This window comes from Dipodomys spectabilis, unplaced genomic scaffold, assembly GCF_019054845.1.
Source record: "Dipodomys spectabilis isolate Male_0828 unplaced genomic scaffold, ASM1905484v1 ptg000019l, whole genome shotgun sequence".
Lineage (NCBI taxonomy): Eukaryota > Metazoa > Chordata > Mammalia > Rodentia > Heteromyidae > Dipodomys > Dipodomys spectabilis.
This window is the reverse complement of record NW_024870696.1, coordinates 1,090,866-1,105,844: the sequence shown is the minus strand read 5'-3', so window position 1 is coordinate 1,105,844 and position 14,979 is coordinate 1,090,866. Positions and strand designations below refer to the sequence as shown.

General features: G+C 40.3%; 1 protein-coding gene across 1 annotated transcript in view; it reads left to right on the top strand.

The window, feature by feature from the left end:
- Niban1 (niban apoptosis regulator 1) overlaps positions 1-14,979 on the top strand; it is a 148,314-nt gene that overhangs the window by 64,370 nt on the left and 68,965 nt on the right. The window contains exons 2-5 of the mRNA XM_042674546.1: positions 3,847-3,977; positions 5,598-5,729; positions 9,350-9,464; positions 13,632-13,799. Coding sequence (XP_042530480.1) covers positions 3,847-3,977; positions 5,598-5,729; positions 9,350-9,464; positions 13,632-13,799 — 546 coding nt within the window. The remainder of the gene's footprint in view (positions 1-3,846; positions 3,978-5,597; positions 5,730-9,349; positions 9,465-13,631; positions 13,800-14,979) is intronic.

The following is a 14,979-nucleotide window of genomic DNA, read 5'->3' as shown; positions in this document are numbered from 1 at the left end:
CTTCCTTCCTTCCTTCCTTCCTTCCTTCCTTCCTTCCTTCCTTCCTACCTTCCTTCCTTCCTCCTTCCTTCCTTCTCTCTTTCTCTTTCTCTTTTTTCTCTCTCTTTCTCTCTTTCTTTCTTTTTCTCTTTCATTCTCTTTCTCTCTTCCTCCCTCCCTCCCTTCCTTCCTTCCTTCCCTCCCTTCTTTCTTCCTTCCTTTGTGTCTCTCTGTCTCTCTTTCTCTCTCTTTCTTTTTCTCTCTCTCTTTCTTTCTTTCTTTCCTACTTTCTTTCTTTTCTTTCTTTTTTTTTCTATGAAGCCCAAGCTGTCTTCAAACTCCCTTCTCCTAGCCTCCTGAGTGCTGGGATTACTGCTGTGCACCACTACTTCTGGCATTATTCAGTTGATTTCAACTCAGGGCCTCACTGAGAGCCTTTTCTTTGGCAACATTAAGGAAGTTGTATGTAATACCTTTGTGGAGCCCATGGTGGGTGGGATGGCTGTCTTCTATGCAGCAGATCAGGATGTCCCATGTTCAAGTCGTTTAAGGATTCAGGTGGACCTGTTGCAACAATGAGAAGTACAAAATGTCATGTCAAACCCAGCTTTACAATGTCGGTGGGGGGGGGGGGGGGAGGGGGGGTACGATTGGTTGGGAGGGAGGGGGGAGGCCGGGAAGGGAGGTGAAGGGTAAACAAAGGAGGAGGCTGCAATGCTTGGTAAGAAATGTATGCATTATCCTGCCCATGTAATTGTAACCCCTCTGTACAGTATGTTCTCAAATAAAATAAAATAAAATTTAAAAAAAAAAAAAAAAAAAGAAATAGCCACAATAAGAACAAAAAAAAAAAAAAAAAAAAAGAATGGCAGTAGAGAAAACCTGCCTTTTGGCTTCTTGATTTCTTGGTTCAGCTTTTCTGGGAGGAGGTGGGCAGGGGAGATTCTTCATCGCCATTGTCACCATCAGTTTGGTTAATGTAAACGATTGCACACTTTCTACAAGTCCAACCATAGTGTGGAGCCCTCACTGCACTCCGAGGTGGCTACTTTTTTGTTTTCATTTCACATGCCAGAAAGTAACTCACATGAGATATCACAGTAGGTAAGTAGCAGAGATGGGACTTAAACCCTGTTTGGCTCACTCCAGACTCTATCTTCCCAACCACAGTGGTATTTTTTGTCCCAACACTGGACTTTGCTCCCATTCTGAAGATCTCTAGATTCAGTGTCCTTTATGTGAATTTATCTAGATCTAAGCTAAAATCTAAACACACTTGGAGAATAGTTTTAGTGTCTTGTCTCCCAAGAACTGATGATGTGATTAGCTGTTTCATTCACATTTCAAACTCGTCTAGGTTAATTACCTAAGGAAGGTAAAATCCCTTCTTTATAAATGTTGCCAGGATGGTGTGCACATATGCAGAGATTCAAATCACAGAAGCATTTTCCTCATACGTTGGAAAGGAGTGGTAGCATCCTAGCACTTCAGCAGAAGCAGGGTGCTTGCTCCTGGAGGAGGGTTGGTAATATGGCAGGAAAGCAGCTTTCGTGGGTTTATACACTCATCATCAAATGACAGACACCTCCTTTCATTTCAGTCCAAGTGCTTTTCAGAGTGCAGAAATTAGCGTCAGCAATTAACAAGCTACTCTTCTGGCAATCCAAACAGTGGTTATTTGGAGCAAAAGGACAAATTTTGTTAATTGCTCATTATTATTAGTTTTTTTTTTTTTCAGAAAAGGAAATCTCTTTCTCTTTGGGGATTCTCAAAGATATCCTACTGCTATGTAAGAAAATTATAGGCAAGGATATAGAATGTCATGACTTATGTGCTTTACTAAAGCTAATAAAATAACAAATTAGATAGTTATAAAGCCAGAGTATATTAAAGTATTATACAAATGCTAATTAAATATAATACTACAAGTCACAGGGCAAAGGAAAGCATGCCAGATTCAAGTTATAGCAGTTTTTATTTGCATGACCACCAAATCTATATTAGTGGGTCTCAGAGGACCTTACAAGTACTAATTGCTAGAGCTCAGAAATATAAACAGAAATGTCATTTTATGAAGCAAATACAATGATACTCCCTTTACCTCATGCACATTATAAGGACTGAATCGCCAAGCAGAGCAGAAATCGCCATCTTTAGAAAATATTCATCTATTTTTTAGGGATCTGGGCTGTGATTTCATAGGTTACACCCAGGCAGCTAAGGATCCAAGTTTCTCTTCTTGAATATCTCAGTAAACATTAAACTCTCACTTTCCAATAAGTTATGTTCTAATATTTCTCTATTGACTATAATGAAATGTCAAAAACAAAAGAAGAATGTCAAGTTCACATGAAGAATTTAACAATATATTGGAATGTGATGTGAGTTGGTTTTTTTTTGTTTCCCTGTCAAGATCATATCCTCTTCTATGGACTCTTAATCTACACTTAGTACTTCAAATGTTTTGAGGATTTCTATTCCTGTGTGAATGGTTATCATTAAACCCCATTGTTTTTTTCTCCTCTTATCTCCTCATCCAAATCGTTGGAGAGGGCTAGTAAGTTACCCAGTAAGTTACCAGTGTTCAACTCTCCTTCTTCCAATTCTGGGCCCTACAATCGTTGGTAGATTAATTTGTGCCTGGTACTGAGAGACCGTACTTTAGTTGCTGGTCACTAAGCTGAGACAATGGTGCATCTATGATTATCTTCAGTGTCACACAGACTCAAGCAAAATGTGGACTAATTGGCCTCTCCCTTCACAGTACAAGGGCACTGGTGCCTGACCACTGAGTGTGCTGGCTGAGGTTGGTAGCTAATTTCTACCTCACTGTGAGAACTGGGACCACAACCCATGTCTCTAGACTCTCAAATCACAGTTTCTCTCTCTACCTCACCATAGTTATACAATACTTTGAGTCACAAAACTCTTTTAAACCAAAAGCATAAGAACACAACTAGAGAAAAGAGGCTAATGGTTTTATCCAGGACTGAGTGGTTGCAAGACCAGAGAGAAAGCTCAGGGATCTGAGGAAAAGACCGAAGGGTGTGTATGCAGGGTTGAAAGGTGGACCTGGGATTATTGGGTGAAAGTTTGGCAGTGGGGTAGGGAGTAAAACAAACAACTTGAAGAGGAGAGGGGATGAAGTAGAGCGGTCAGAAGGATTGAGGGATGGTTGGGTTTATGATCATGGCAATTGTATATGGTACACTGAAGAAAACCCTGTGTGGTTACTGGCTGGTTGGTGATTAGGGTCCCTGAAGTCTCTGGGTAAGGGTGATGCCAGAAGGAGAGGAAGAGATCAAGGCACCTGCAGCAGGTGTCCACATTCTCAGAGAACACAGAGAACAAATCCCTGCTAAACAATGCTGTTAGAGAGGTGTTGGCGTGGGGAGGATTTGAAAGAATTACATAGAAAGTAAACGGGAACTATTAGGGAAGTGGGAGAGGAAGAGAAAAGGAGGAGATAGGAGAGGATACGAAAGTATCATAGAGGAGTTGAATGTGATCAAAGTATATGTATTCATGCGTGGAAATGTCAGGATGAAACCCCTTATTATAGCTAACTTAATGTTAAGGTTGCTCAGTGGTAGAGCGCTTGCCTTGCATGCATGAAACCCTGGGTTTGATTCCTCAGCACTACATAAGCAGAAAAGGCTGGAAGTGGCGCTGTGGCTCAAGTGGTAGAGCGCTAGCCTTGAGCTGAAGAGCTCAGGAACAGCGTCCGGGCCCAGAAGTAAGGCCCGAGACGACAAAAACAAAAACAAAAAACGAAAAAGCAACACAAATTTTATTATGTGAGTCAATGTCTATTCTGTGAGATACACTACACTTCAAAATTATAATGTTCCTTTTTCTTTCTCCCAGGCAAAACTGAGGCTACTATCAAAAACTTCAGTCCATACTACAACCGCCAGTATTCAGTGGCTTTCTGTAATCATGTGCGCAGTGAGGTAGAACAGCACAGAGATTTCACATCACAATTGTTGAAGACCAAGGTAAGCCAAGCACCTTTGGCTTCCATGTTTTCTTCATTGGGGAAAGCTCTGTAGCTCTGAATATTTCAGAAATGAAAACTATTTGAATGGCAGTTTTAAAAACTCCACCCCTATCAGGCTGGAACTGAGAATATACATGATTTCGTTGATGATGTAATCAGTATAAAAAAACCCAAGAAGTTGATTAAGCAAGAGGGTTTCCACATGTTTTTGTACATCACTGTGACTGCATAAAGCAGTGATTCGTGAAATTTAGAGTGCTTGTTAAAAAGGCAAATTCTGATGAGAGGTGGTGGTGGATGAATGTTCCCATCACTGTGAGACTGGGAAAGAGGGATCCTTGTCCCAAACCAGCAAAACAAATATAACTTATGACCCACACCTGCTGTAAGTCTAGGATGAGTCCACATTTTTTATTAAGTAGTACAGCAAGGCTACACATACACACCCTGAAGTTCAGTATATCCTGGCTTGTTTTATTTAAAGAGAGGAGGGAGCTCTTTTTAAAAACATCTTTTAATGAGGCATGATAGGAGCCTGCTTCATCATTTCTGTCAGAAAAGGCTTCAAGCACGGGAGCTTGGAAGGGAATTGATTTAATCTCCGAGATGATTCTTAAATAAGTTTATCTGTTTTCTCTGTATGGTTAATATAAGTTTTTGCTTAAAAGTAGAGAAAGAAGCTTCAAAGGCACTATTTTTTTAATAAAGGGAAAATAAATGTAAATTCAATGACAAGTAAAAGACGAGGATCCCATTCCAGTATTTTGAAGTCAGGATGACTTGCCCATTAATAGATTGTCCTTACATAGTAATCCCAATGGAAGACCTAATGATGAATCTAGTGGAAATTCTCCGGTGGTGCATAGATCATGAAGGTGAATAAGAGATACTACTCCACTTTTTTTTTTCAAGTAGAGCTAATATTAGCTGGCTTCATGCCTCCCTCTCTTTAAGCAAACATGGCCTCCTGGATGATCCTGAGGATAAGCCAAGTGTTTATAGTCTAGGTGCTCATGACTTCTGGAAAAGCCACTGGGCAACAGCTCTTGGTGTGTGCCCTGAAGGTGTGATGAGGAAGGGAACAGGCTATTGGTTCTCTTGCCTTCCAGAAATTAACCCTGAAGCATGTTGGGAAACTGAGGAAGATACCAGCATCTGTTCTTCCTCCCTCCTCCATCTATCAGCAAGGTGCAAGGTGCACGCTGATTGCTATAATGCCTTCTACCACATGTGCCTGTTTTATATGCTTAACAATTTTATTAGGTCATTTTTTCCCTTCAACATTAATTAACCTAATATTTTCTCTGCTTACTTATATTAAGATTTCATTCAATGCTTCATTTGTACTCAGGAACAAATTTTTAATATACTACAAATAGTAATAACTAATTACTTCATATCTTACATGATGCCTTAAAAAGATATGAAAATGATAAAGATACCAAAATGGCAAGGATTTTTTTTTGCTTAGGAAAAGTAAGAAGGGAAAACTGTGGCAGAGAGGTGAAAACATTTTCCTCATTTCCTGAAATATCCCTAGAGATATAGAAAATAACATAGTTTTTATAAGGCAACTTACCTTTTGCTGTAGTAGTGAACTATATTCATCTTCTTTAAGCCACCATTGGAACCTGGGACCATTTTGTATGAAGCAGAGATCATGCAGTTTGTGGAAGACATAAAGAAATGGAAGGACAGATATATCGTGGTTAAAAATGATTTTGCCATGGAAAGCTATGAGAACAAAGAGGTAAGATGTGTTTTTGTTAGCCCCTGATCCTTGTAAAATTCTGAAAACACTGGCTGGGATGATTGGCATGCCCATCCTGGGTGACTGATTCATTCAGTTAGCAATCTTTCATTCCGATACCTACTGTGATTAGTAGATATCCACTCATTATAAGCCATAGGCCACCGTTCTAGGCCAAGTGTTATACGAGGTTCTGGATAAAGAGCAGCTGATCAGAAGAACACTTTCTGTCTATGGACAAGGTAGACTTGGAACAAGCTCTAGCTGTGAGTGTGAAAATAGAAAGCTAGAATAGGAAGCATGAAAATAGGGCTGGAAATGTGGCTTAGTGCCTAGCATGCATGAAGCCCTGGGTTTAGTTCCTCAGTATCACATTAACAGAAAAAGCCAGAAGTGGTGCTGTGACAAAAGCAACTCAGGGACAGTGTCTAATCCTGAGTTCAAGCTCCATGGCTGACAAAAAAAAAAAAAAAAAAGAAAGAAAGGAAAAAAGCATGAAATATGGGCCTTTCCTGTGGCCATGGGGTCCTTCTCAGGCCCTGTGGTGCTAACTTTCCTTTTCTATTTTCATGTCTTCCCACTTTTAAGCCTCATTTGTGACAGGTGTCTAAGAGTTAGCTATGCAAGAAGACTGTGATTGAATTAACCTGGCTTCCTAGGAGATTAGAACACTTTACATACTTTATTTCACCTTTTTTCCCAGGTTATTTTTGTTTTCTGCAAAATGTAGAGGAATTGAGATACGTAATGTATGGAAGCCTTCTATACCAGAGAGGACTTCAGTGTTACTGTAGCGTATATCTTTCCCCAGGCAGGGTGGTGGCATGCCACAGAGGAGAAGGACACTGGGTGGGGCACTTGGAGAATGGAGTTTAGGTGAAGTTGTGTCACATGGCAGATGACTTACTACCTAGGCCTCAATTAAACTAAAGAACTCGGTCAAATGGTCCCAGCTGTCCCTTCCAGATCTCATAACGTAAACATTAAAACTAGATAGGGCTGGGAAGGTGGCTCAGTGGTAGAGTGCTTGCCTTGCATGCATGAGGCCTTGGGTTGATTCCTGAGCACCACATAAGCAGAAAAAGCTGGAAGTGGTGCTGTGGCTCAAGAGGTAGAGCGCTAGCCTTGAGCTGAAGAGCTGAGGGACAGCGCCCAGGCCCACAGTTCAGGCCCTACTACTGGCAAAAAAATAAAAATAAAAAATCTATATAGAGTCACAAGCTCCCTTTGAAATGGATAGCTGAATCACTTAAAGACTCTAACAGATTCCAACTAGGCTATCTTGACGGTAAGCTCAACAGTCACCCGGAGACTAAACTCTGGAGTACAATAAGCAATTGCCTGATACAAAGCTATTCCGCAGATAGATTAGGAGTTTCTTACCCACTTTACTGGAAATGTTCAATAAAATATAATGAAATATATTTTGTAGCCTACTAGACAAGGATCAACTATTCTCTTGGATAAGATTTTTTTTCTCTTCAACATTAAGGTAATATTTCCTCTGCTTGTCTATATTAGGATTACATTCAATACTTTATTTACATTCAGTAACAAGTTATCAATACTCTACAAATAATTGTAACCAATCACCTTACATTTTTCATGGTTCCTTACCAAGTCCCTTCAGGGAATCTGGAGATGAGACAGGATGGCTGAATGGCTAGTCAACTTTATGGGCTTCGAATCACATAAGTGCTTGTTACAAGAGATATCTTCTTTAACCTTGGCTTCTTAGTATAAATGGTGTGCATCATCCCTTTGTCATTGCATTGTGCCAAGGATTAAGTGAATAAAAGTACTGAAGCCCTTAGAATGGCCAGGCTTCTGGGTAAGCCTAATATATGACAAATGTTGGTAGGATTACCACTCTGTCAACTGGGAGGATACACTTGTAGAGCTTATTCCTAGACTATATAGAAGTTTGCACTATGTTTAACAAGTTTCATTGTGAATCAAAATCTGGCGTTTCATTTCTTCGTTTTTACAAAACTTCCTCCGTTTTCTTACAATTGTACGACAGTTGTGCTGCTTTCTTTTCTTTGCTCATAATTTTCAACTAATGTGTTCAGGTTGTTAAGCTATGGTGACTGAATTAGATAAGAATCAAATATTTTTAAGGACCCCTTTGGGTATTTAAAGAAAAAGTCCATGCAGTTAGTCATCATTAGTTAAAATTTTAATAATACCTTATTTTATAATTTACTGGAGTAGTTTTTAAAAGGACACCTAAGAGCTAGGTATTAAATACCTATGAACTGCCTATGATTGGTATGGAGAGTCCAGCTTGGTGGTAGTTAAGCAGGAAGCTGGATACCTACCATCTCATAACTACTCCCCACTTCCTATACTTGCGTGCTACTGGTAAGTGGGAGTCCTGGGTTGGTTACCTACTCAGTGCTGGGCTGTTGACAAGTTATTGGACCTCTTTCAGCCTCTATCTTATCACTTTACTTTGAAAAGGAAGATAATACCTAATTTATTGTGCTGTCTTCAGGATTAAGTGATATAATGTTTACAAAAGCCAACATTGAGGCTTATGATAACTAAAAACCCAATTCACATCTGAGTCTAGTTGGAATCCATTGGCATCTAAACTTTCTCAAAGTCATACAAATTTCCATTCTTTGTTACACTCTGAGTCTCTGATGGATTTGAGCAGTTGACTAGTGGTTCTTACAAGTATGAAAATAAACTTCTTAGAAATCTCTGGGTTTGTTTGGTTTGCGTCCTTTCAGTTACTATGTTCTGAATATTAAATATGTTGTTATTATTCTGAGTTTGCTGCCCAGGTCAATGTTATTGTAGTTTTTCCCAACAGTATACCCAAGATTTTGCATACCACACTATCTTGTTTCAATTTTCAACTTGCTTTTAGGCTGTTCTTTTCAAAATTTTATGCAAACATGCAGTCTCCCCTCAGATGCACATGCTTGAATTTTATCTGATCAGTATGTTCTTATGGGTGTGTCTGAGCAGCTGCATTAGCAGTGTTTGTGCCTCTGGCGTGGCTCAGGCAAGAGGGCTTCCTGTCTGCCTACAACAATTCATTCGGATGTCACAAGCTGTACTTCTAGTCATTTTACTGCAAAACTGCTATACCTCAGGGCAAAATGGCAGCACATTTTATCATGGCTACATAGAAATGTCTTTGATGAGACTGTGTGGTAACCATGGTTACATTTATACATCCCACCACCTCATTAGTCACCACCCATGGCCCACATCAGCCACCAAGCCTTTTGTGCAATGCTGGTGTGATCATCACCCTTGTGGTTATCAGAATGATTCAGGAGTCAGAGCTGAAATGGTAAATAAGCCACACACTATCTATGTAGGTGTTTCTGAGATTCTATTTTCACCGTTTGAGAACAAGCTACCTGGAATCTCCCTGAGATTAGACCACTGGTTTACCATACTGTGCCCACCACACAAAAGTAATAAACAGTGCCTTGAGTGTAGCAGGTTTAACAAAATGTCTTTTTAAAAAATCAGTGACATAGTATGGGGTTTGCTATCTCTGGATATATATGTCTGAGTCTACCCATTTGTAATCATTCTGATATTTTTCAAAACTCCAAACAGGGGAAACCTCATTCATGAATGCCTTTTCTTTTTAGGCCTATCAGAAAGGAGCTGCTCCTAAAAGCCGAATTCTTCCTGCTGGTGGCAGGGTGTTGACCTCAGAAGATGAATATAACGTGTTATCTGATAAGCATTTCCCAGACCCCACTGGTGAGTCTCTGAGCAATGTTTTCCAGGGGGAAAGTCCCTTCATTTGCTTTGTTTAGCTACATCAGTGGCTCTCAATGGGGGAGAGGGATTTTACTGCCAGCGATACTTGGCAGTGCCTGGAGACCTGTTAGTTGGAAAATGGTATTTATGTTATGTTATATTATATTTATTATATTATATATCTGGTATTCGGCCAGTGAAGGCCGGTGGTGCTGCCAAGACCCCACAGTATGCAAAACATCCTCCCCCCAACAGTGAAGAATTATCTAAATTAAATATCAGTGATGCCACGGCGGAGAAACCTTGGACTAGAAACCCATGTTCCATAGACAAATAGGAGATATAATTTCCCTAATTCAGGTAGATATTGTACCACATTAATAGTTTTACACCCCAATTAATGACACGAATAAATTTTTTGAGACACAACATATATGCTATGAGCCAGGAATATTGAAGCTTTTGGAATATAAGATGGGCTATGATATTACCATGTAGGGCAGCAGAAATAACCAGATATGTCTCAGTCTGTGAAATGTACAATCTTCACATGTGGGACATTTATTATCCTTCTAACTTTACAGTAATAAACAATACATAAAATATCATAAATTCAGTCTCTCTCTCATGCACGCCTGCACACACACACAAATTTCGTTAAGCAATTATTATAGTAACTCACAACTACTGGATATAAAAAGACATCACATTAATTTACATATTTATAAATAGGGCTGAATAGAGAGAGCACTGGCCTGAGAATTATGATTTGGATCTAGTCCTAACTTTACAAATGTTTTCAGTAGCAAGCTGCTGAGTCTCCTGGTTTCTGTTTCGCACTCATTCCATTTATTTTCATGTAGAGAAAGGGATGAGTGATAAGTAGACCGCATAGAGCAGTTCATAGAGACTTGCGAACTGTGGATAATGTAATAAAAACTCCATGTGGCTTTGTGTAAATCATACCACCCCGTAATTACTTGCTTTCTTGTAGATAGCACTAGCTTTATTAATGGGCATAATTATTTCATTAAAATTCATGGGGAAAATGTAATCATTTTATCTGTTGTTATTTTGGTGCAGAATGCTTAGCATGATGCTTTTTAAAACCATATTCAAAAACCTAGATTAACAAATTATTACTTAAAAATATACTTTAGACTGAAACATACTTTCTGTGCACTATACCTATTCTTATATTTTGTATTTTCTATCAACATCGTGCTATCTTTGCTGTGGAGTTCCATGGAGAAATGGGAAACCAACATGTTGATTTGACAGTCTTTCCAGAACTTTCTGATGAAATCACTCAGAACAATGTATTTATTGATTTATTGGTGAAATCCTACCAGAAGGAATGAAGAGAAGGACAAAGCACAAGGCCTGTGTGACTAATGTGCATTGGCCCCAGGGCTTCCTACTGGGACATCTGATGACTATTTTTGTTTTATGTCATGAGCTTCTACATCTTAAAAATAGAATATTCCACAGTGGATCATTTGTGATATCACTGCAACTCAACACAGAAAATATGCAGACTAATGATGGCATTTGGAAAATTGTTAGAAAAGGTTAAGTAAGAGATGACTTCGGGTTAATGGGAGTGAAACTTTGAAATGCAAAGGGTCAATAGTTGTTTGCACAAAATTGTGACACATTGGAAAAGACAAGAACTGCTTTACAAAACTATGTTAATCAGGACTCTCTGTGTGATGCTATTTCTACTGCAGAGGATAAATTAAACACAAAAAAAAACAAGGAGAGAAATTAACCTTGCTTGAGAAAAAGCACTCACAGCTTATGAATAAATATGTGTTCTTTATGGCGAGGGTGATAGATCAAAAAATCCCCCTCCCCCACATTTTCACTAGAGCCATTCATTTAGCTGGCATTTTATTAGTTAGAATCTGGTTTACTGCACACTACAAAAAAAATCTCCAATTACATACAGCAGGGTTTATTATCTTGCTAAAGACACTTGGGTATTATTTCAGGGTTGGTGTGGCAGACTTATATATCTGTTAGGGACCTAAGCTTTTTCTAGCTTTCTCTTCTTTTATTTCTAGGTATGGGTCCTTTTTTTAGCCGAGTCTAGGATGGCTGCTAGAGTTCTAGCCATAGCTGGAGTTATCAGGAAAGACAAAGGGAGAGGAGTGTATTTCTTCCTCTTTGTTTCTTTGTTCCTTCCTTCTTTCCTTCCTTCCCTTCTTTCTTTCTTGCTTGCTTTCCTGCTTTCTCCCTCCCTTTTTTCCTCCCTCTCTTCCTCCCTCTTTTCCCCTCTCTCCATCTCCCTCAACAATACCTTCAGGTTTCACAAGCCACAACTTAAGAGTTGTGGCCTATCAAACTACAAGGGAGGCTGAAAATGTGGGTATGTTTTTATTCTGTATGGTTATTTTTCTAACTAAAAATCAGAGTCTTATTGCTGAGAAAGGAGAGAATAAACAGTGTGTTATAACTAGAGGTCTCTACAGCATTCAACTACTCATATCCTTTTTTCATCCATATGTTAAGCATTCTTATGCTATTCTGCACAAAGCATTGTGCTAGGCACTCATGGGCTCCAACCTTAGTTTCCAGAGCATTTGTCCTTTTTGTTACCTTCTGACATTAAGCCAGGTATGATAAGCCAGGATGCCTGTAATCCTAGTACTTGGGAGGCTGAGACAGAAAGATCATGAATTTAAGGTCCGTTTGAGCTGTCAAGCAAGATACTATCTCAGAAAACAAAAAGCCAAGGTCAAACAAAAGGGAAAAACCCACACCCTTAAGATTCCAGATGGAACAGTACATCTATAGATGCCCCTAAAATCTAGTTTTCACTTAAGCCAATCCTGGTTTATTAATTGCTCCATGGCTAAGTATGAATCACGATTATAATCTATTCCTTAGTAGGTGAGTCAGTAGCTTATTATTTTTTTTAACCACAAAGTCTTACTCTGGTAGCTAGGCTAGCCATGGCACTCAGCACTGGACTCACTCCTAAATACGGAATGTCACTAACCTCTCAGAGAATTGTTCTTTCTTTATTTTCTCAGAAATGGGTGAACCTTTTCTGTAGGGCAGGAGTACAGAACTAATTTTCCCTTCTGTGAGTTCTTTCTGATGCTAGAAAAAAGTTGGGACTTTTTAACAAGCACAATGTCACATAGCAGGATCACATGAAAGAAACACGGCTGATGTCTTGGTTCTGAATAGTTCTGGTCCCATAGTTTAACATGAGTTTCTTGGAATTGATTTTGAGGGAAGATAGGCCATGCTGGGATTGAACCCATGGTCTTTTACATGCTAAGCACGTACTCTACCATTGAGCTACACACCTCCAGCCTCCAGAGTGTCATCCTCTCTTTTTCAAGGCTTCTAACTAGGTTAACATAGCTCATCTATTCATTCAACACCAAGGAAACTGGGAGCAAGGTGACCCTGAGAGTCAGTGGGAAAGAATAGTTTTAAAAGAAGGGATCATTAGCAACAACAGATGTTTCAGGTCAGATTGAAAGGATGGTGAAAGCCTAGTGTGGAAGTTTACTCTTGTAATCCCAGCTACTGAGGAGACTGAATCTTAGAGGATGCTGATTTGAAGCCAGACCAAGCAGAAAAGTCAGTAACATTCTATGTCCAGTTAATCAGCAAAAAGCGGTGCTAGGGGCATACTTCAGGTAAACCAAGTGTGCATGAGTCCCTGAGTACAAAGAAAAAACAAGAAGGAAGAAGAAAGCATGGCTGGCGGTCAGGGTGACATTAATGATCTTGTGTATAAGTTAGGAGCTAGAGGGGCAGCATAGCAGGTGGCAGAGACAGCAATTCTTGCTCAGCTGTGACAGGATGAAGAAAAGCTTGGAGGAACTGGAGCCTGCAGGGTAAAGAGAGCATGCATGAGCAAGTGGGCAGGTGAACTCTGTCTGCAGAACTCTGTATTGAGACATGGCTATCTGTGTTCAGTGGCTGTGGCTGTTCCTGAGGAGGAGGAGCCCCCTGACGATGGAGACCCTGAAGGGGAGTGAGGTAGTAGAGCTGGTGGAGGGCTAGAGTAGAGCTTCAATGACCAGTTTTTCTCACCCACTTCCCATCTCATGTGGGTTCACAGGTACTTTCATGGCCTGAAATCAATATAGGAGATGAAAGCCACATGTTTTTAAATGATGTGCATTTCCAATACTTTTTCAGCCACCAGTGAGAAGGAAAACACTCAACCTTTTGTGGTCCTGCCCAAGGCATTCCCAGTGTACCTGTGGCAACCCTTCCTCAGACACGGCTACTTCTGCTTCCACGAGGCCACGGACCAGAAGAAGTTCAGTGCACTCCTGAGTGACTGCATCAGACACCTGAATCACGGTACGCTTCATTCCCAGGGGCTACGTGCTCTGAGGTGCCCTGGCTTATCATCTGCTTCCTGGATTCTTAAAAAGAGCTGCCAGTGATTGTGCAACCCCAGGGAAGGAGAGAGAAAACCAAGTGAAGGGAGCTTTGCACAAGAGGAACTCAGAGTGTCAGTGAATCCTGATGTGGAATGGTGGCAGGGGTCAGCCTGCATTCCACCACGCTGTGTTTGTTCTTGCCTATTGCTTGCCAGAGAATCCATTCTCCTTTTCCTGGTGATTTAATCTATATGCCAAGAAAAAGCAATTCTCAGTTATCTTCACCTTCTGAATATCAACTAAGATCAGTTGCATATTTCATTGCCATTAGTATTGGTTTCCCAATTGGTGACCATCACCAATTGTCACTGTAGTGAATAAGGTTAATTTGCCTCACTTGTAGAGGTTCCAGACCATGGATCATGGGCTCTTGCTTTGGGGCCCGTGGTGAGGCCACACATCTGGGTGAGAGCATGATGTGGCGCCTGTGATGTCTGGGAAGAAAAAGAAAGCAAGAAAGGGCCAGAGTCTCATAACACCCTTCCAGAGCAGACCCCAATCCCCTGCAGTATGCCCAGCTCTTAAAGTCCCCACCATCTCCAGAGTGGGCTCCACATCTTCTAACACACCAGCCTTTGGAGGATATTGCTCAGAATCCTAGCAGTGATTCTCAAAACTGAGAACTGCTTGACTGATCTTAATTAAAACACAGGTAAGCGCTTGAGCTGCACCCTCAGACACTACAATTCGTGGGACTACGGTGGACCCCACATTCTGCTTTTCTAAGAAACTGCCACATGATGCAGATGCTGCTGGTCTATGGTCACACTTGGAGTGGTATTGTTTCATTAATTAAATCCACACATGGCCTTGAGGTCTAGATTTAATTAATATTCCATCTGCAGTAAAAGAGACTTCTTATCCCAATAAGTGGTGGTTTCTGACATTTTAATATGAATGATGGCTTTGCTGGAGTCCATGAAGCCTCAGTTACAGATATCTATCCTACATTTTTTGGCAGTTGGAAGGCAGTCTATCACCACAAGGGGCTGACTGTTGTAACCTGTGTATAGGTGCTGGAAACAGAGTAAGGAAGCATCTGAAAGTTCCTACCTTTGGAAATCTAAATTCAAACAAGGAAGAGAGACAAACCCAAC